Source organism: Acyrthosiphon pisum, chromosome A2 (genome assembly GCF_005508785.2).
Source record: "Acyrthosiphon pisum isolate AL4f chromosome A2, pea_aphid_22Mar2018_4r6ur, whole genome shotgun sequence".
Taxonomy (NCBI): Eukaryota; Metazoa; Arthropoda; class Insecta; order Hemiptera; family Aphididae; genus Acyrthosiphon; species Acyrthosiphon pisum.
In genome coordinates this window covers 27,958,482-27,963,884 of record NC_042495.1, presented here as the reverse complement: position 1 = coordinate 27,963,884, position 5,403 = coordinate 27,958,482, and the positions used below count along the sequence as shown (strand labels likewise).

Below are 5,403 nucleotides of genomic sequence, written 5' to 3'. Positions count from 1 at the left end.
GATATTCACTTTCTGATCGAACAAGATACTGAAGTTGAAAATCGTAGCATTATTTCGACTACTTATCGTGTACACAGACACAAAAAAAATAAAAAAATAAATAAAAAAATAAAAAAATAAAAAAATAAAAAAATAAATAAAAAAACACACATCATTGTAAAATCAATACATTCATCGTTCCACTCAGAATCTAAAATCGGAATGTCGTAATAAGTGACTTACTTACTTATTTCCAAAAGTTTGGTGCAAAGTAAAATACATTGCAGGTTACATTGCACAATGATTTAAATTACCTTACTTTAATGCATATAATAACTATTGGTGCAATGTTTAGTGCTTGTGTTTTAACTAATCTGAACCTATACATTAATGTAATTGAGTAATATAATTTTTTTTTTTTTTTTAATTGATTAAAAGTCTTTTTTCAATACATTTTAAATTAAATTTCAATCCCCTAGATTTTGGACACTTTTTTCGTTATGAGTTTTTGTGTTTTTGAAAATAGCTCGTTTCATATCATATATCTTGGAGGCAAACTAATAGATTGATGTTCGAAATGTTTGAAAAGAATTGTAATTTTTATAAGAAGAATATAAAAAAAACTACAATCTTGTATCTCAAAATCGTAATGTGCTCCGATTGATATCAATAAATATTTTTTTTGGAACAATTTTTAACCACTGGAGTAAAGTATCCTGCTCTTATGGTGTATAATTAAAAATACAGGTCATCATTTAAAAGTAGCATTATTATTTCAGATTAGGTCTCTTTTTTAAATCTCATTAATTAATATTGATTAATAATCATAAATTACTATTATTTTGTTTTTCAATATTTTGAATGAGCTAAAAATAGTTCCAAATTGAAGCAATTCCAATAAAAAACTTAGAATATCTAATATATTTTTATATATAAATAAAGTATAATAACTATTTACTTTGGCTTTATCGTCATAATAATTTCTTCCAACCAGTGACAGATTTAAGTTCATTAAGGCTTTACGTATCAATAAATTAAAAACTTGGATAGAAGCATGATCTCCCTTTTCAATGATTTGAGTAAATTTTATAGTTATTATTACTATGTCATCACCAAAATTTTGTTTTGATGCCAGCTCTAAAGTCTAAAGTAAAAAAAAAATTCTTATTACTTTTAAAATATTAATAAATATAAAAGATTATTAGAAGCTTACGGCTGGTTTATATTTTTTGCTACTAAACAACATTGATCCATCAAAAATATATGCTCCTAAAAGTTTTTTGTGTGCGGTCAATAGGCCTCTTTTAATGTTTATCCTATCTTGTACTGGATTAAAGTCAACTCGATACTGATATAAACTCCAATCTGTATAAGTGGTTATCGGAAAATAATTGGATGTTAACTGAATAGCTTGTCCACCTTTACCTATAGTCAAAATATAATAAAAATAAAACATTAGATTTTGTAAAAGTTCTTGTGCGTTTTAAAATTTCTTTTTCAAACTTTTTTTTACTATTCTTAATACTAAAATTAATATAGTTGTATACAGTACTAAATGTTAAGAACTTATATTAATAAACTAATATTTATAACTCTTATCTCTTAAGATTAAAAGATTTTAAATATTTTACTGTTTTACACTATACCTAGTTTTCCATCACTAGATGTTGACGATTCTGGTCTCTCTAACCTATAGTATATATTTTCTATAGGTTGGCGACTACGAACTGCTCTTCGACCAATTGGAATTGGTGCATCTTCTAAGATGAAAGACAATATATTAATACATAGAATACTAATTTACAGACAAAATTAATTAATATATTATATTCTGTTCAATAAAAGAAATAAATTTTGTAGCCATGGCTATACTGTGCACGGGAACTACAAGTTCAACACATTTAACCAAAAATTAGATACTAGACATTTCTTCTAATATTAGACAGAGTATGTTTTTGTACATTGGAAGAATAGATTATATTTGGATAAGTTGATTATACACGTGAAACATTTATGATATTTAAAGATAATGTATACATTAAGCTGTACCTGTTTTCATGTTTCCTATTCCATTTGTTACTTGTTCAACCTTAATGAAATAACATAAATAAATATTATTAAATTATTTTGAAATTAAAAATGTATTTCTTACACTTTGTGGACCAGATTTGCCTGGCATATTTCTAACTTGTGGCCCGGATGGTGGTGTCTGTGCTGGTCGAGATCCATGTGGTTGTCCTGATTGGTTAGGAGGAGGTCCTCCTGGTTGTCCTATTTGATTAGAAGGAGGAGGATATCCCCCACGAGCCCGACCTCTCGCACGCCTTGGTGGATTAGGATCCATAGATAATCTTATAAGCTATTTATAAACACATTCAATTTTTATAAAATACAAATCTAATAAAATTGTGTAGATGATGAATGATTCTTGTTCTAGTAGTTGAATTACATTTAGGTAGCTTAAAATTATATTAATCAAACATAATTCTCAAATAACTGAATAACCATATCTAACTTTATCATTATTGAATAATTTAATTGAAATATATTTTCATTAAATTTAAACAATATGTGCATATACAAATATTACAATTAATATTTATGTTACACAGTACACACATAATGCAGACATAAAATATAACAATGATAAAAAATTGTTTTCTTCGAATGCAAGGTTTGTTATGGAGAAAAGAGTTATTGATGTTATTTATTTCCTTATTTAAAAAGTACTAAAGTTACCTACCAATTAAATGTATGTAATTTGTTAAATAATAAATTACTTATTATTCCAAACAAAATCTGAATGGAAACTAAGTTATCATTACTTCAATTACCTACTTATAACTATTTTGGAATACTAATTTTATGATTGGTAATCAATTTATCAAAATCTGTTTTATTATCAGGAGGAATCGATGAATGAATTAATGGTCAATTCAAAATTCCAAATATAATAGACACACTTTTTTTGATTCTACTTTAGAATCAAAATATGTAAAAAATTGTAATTGGCCCATCCCTAATAGCTTATTTAAGAGAACATAATATTATATATGTTTTTCACAGATTTTTACCTATGATTATAAAAAGAATACTAAATACACAATAAATATCTAGTTATAAGAAATAATAAATACTATTACATTTCTTATTTTATAAATTTGTGAATAGGTATCACCTAAAGTATAAAAAGATAAAATCGGTTGAAACGTTCCTTACACAATACATTAATATATAAACTAATATTTTAATATTATAATAACTAATATTATAACCAAAAGTCATGTATCCAAAAGGGTTTTAGCGGGATTGTTGATAGTAGGAATAATCATAGTAGATACCATGTACCTATGTACAATCTACAACCACGGAATTCATAAAGCAAGATGACATCACTTATTATTCTGTATTATCTCTAAATTTATATACTAGAGTACTTGAGACTTAATATTGATTTGATATATGAAGGAATGGGAATTTACTCGGTATAAAAATTCACCACTAAATTACATATATTTTATTATGATATTTGAAAGCATTGCAAACTGCAGTTGAAAAACTGTGAAACGTCCCTCTACATAACTTTATGAGTATTTTGTACTAAGTATTTTGTGTAACTGCAAATATTTTTTTAAACCCGTATTATATCGTTACATTATGGATTACATTTTCAATACTATTTGTTAAAATTGTTAATACTAATATGTACATTTTAAATGTAGTTTTTTCCGCATTAGACATTACTAAAATTATTATTATTATTATTAATCTCCAAACTTTAAAGTTATAATTTACTAGATATAGATTCCATATGTCAGGAATCTACATATTATATTAAAATAGTACAAAATACAAATACAAATATTTTATTAGATCCACCTACATTAGGAATAAACTTTTATAATAGCTCACAGTAACTCATATGTATAGATTTATTAATTACACATTCCCTATTCTATTTATTGCTGTAAATGTACGCGTTTACTTTTTACCATATATTTATTTTGAGTGATTTAGTTAAGATTAGGATCTAAATGAATATAATTAGGTAGTTTTAAATCTGAAATTATCATTGTCCTCTACTTTTACAATACTATTTTTGGACTAAATTTAAAATGTTGGTTTTTTTGAATTAAATTCTTGATTATGCCCATAATTTATACTAGAAAATTATATAGAATAAATTACCTATACATTTTACTGTGATTTAAAGTTATTCTTTTTTTACAAAATTTGTTAAAATATAATGTGGGTTTGAAGTATTTATGAAAGGTACACATTTTTATATATTATATTCATATTTATATTATTATATCATTTTAATATTGTTTCTGGTATTTTTATGTAATAATTTAGTATTTTTATCTAACAGTATCAAATACTACCGATAAAATACCTATAGGCTATTAGTTTGTAATAAGTACATTTATACACCTATATATGAATCTTCCAGAAACAAATTATTTAAAATGTTAAAAAATAAATTATATCAAGATGGCGAAAAACTTGTGACAACCCCAGAAAGATATTTACGGAAGCTGTATCTAAGATATCAGCCAAAATTGTATTTTTTTTTTTATTAAAAGAAATTGATAATAATGTTAAAACAATTTACCTGGAAAAAGTACTGAACAAGCAATTGCAACAGTATCAAGCTATGTTTAAAATTCTGTAACTGTTTACTTGGATCAAGCAAAAACATTTGATACTATAGAGTATAGATCATAAAATATTACTAAAAAATGTTAACACACTTGGTATCAAGGGAACGGCTCAGAATTTATCAAATTCATACTTAAAAAAATAGAAAACAACATGTACGAATAAACAATGAATTAAGCGAAGAAACGTCAATAATATGTGGTGTGCCTCAAGGGACAACTATATCGCCTACACTGTTTAATATACATATAAACCAAATTAATAACTTGAATACACGCAGAAAATTAGTTTGCTACGCAGAGGATCAGTACTTTTTGTTGAAGACCAATCCTGGGATGAAATATTTGCTAGTGTTCAATCCGACATGAGTAAAATACAAAAATGGCTAAGTGAAAATAATTTATTCCTAAACTTAGAAAAAACCTACATATTACTACACTATATAGTTAATTCAAATGAACCCAATTAAACAAATGTATGTATACATGAGAATGACTGTTTAAATCAAAATATATGTACATGCCGATCCTTTGTAAAAATTGTTAAAAACTGTAATTAATTAGATATAGAAATGTGTCATAATCTTAAATGGAATGACCACATAAAATGTTTAACAAATAAATTAAGAAAACTTATGTATGCATTTAAAAATTTAACAGATATCTTAGAACTCAAGAAAATTAGAGTAATGTATCAAGCATTAATATAATCCATAATTAGATATGGTATTTCTATACGGGGAGTATGATACAACTATAGATC

At 25.2% G+C, this 5,403-nt stretch overlaps 1 protein-coding gene across 1 annotated transcript in view; it reads right to left on the bottom strand.

The window, feature by feature from the left end:
* The window catches only part of LOC100166057 (piwi-like protein Siwi), a 15,165-nt gene extending 12,826 nt beyond the window's left edge, over positions 1–2,339 (bottom strand). The window contains exons 1-5 of the mRNA XM_029490434.1: positions 2,132–2,339; positions 2,029–2,068; positions 1,626–1,739; positions 1,193–1,404; positions 938–1,123 (exon numbers count right to left, since the gene is read on the bottom strand). Coding sequence (XP_029346294.1) covers positions 938–1,123; positions 1,193–1,404; positions 1,626–1,739; positions 2,029–2,068; positions 2,132–2,323 — 744 coding nt within the window. The 5' untranslated portion in view covers positions 2,324–2,339. The remainder of the gene's footprint in view (positions 1–937; positions 1,124–1,192; positions 1,405–1,625; positions 1,740–2,028; positions 2,069–2,131) is intronic.
* Between the last annotated feature and the right edge of the window lie 3,064 nt (positions 2,340–5,403).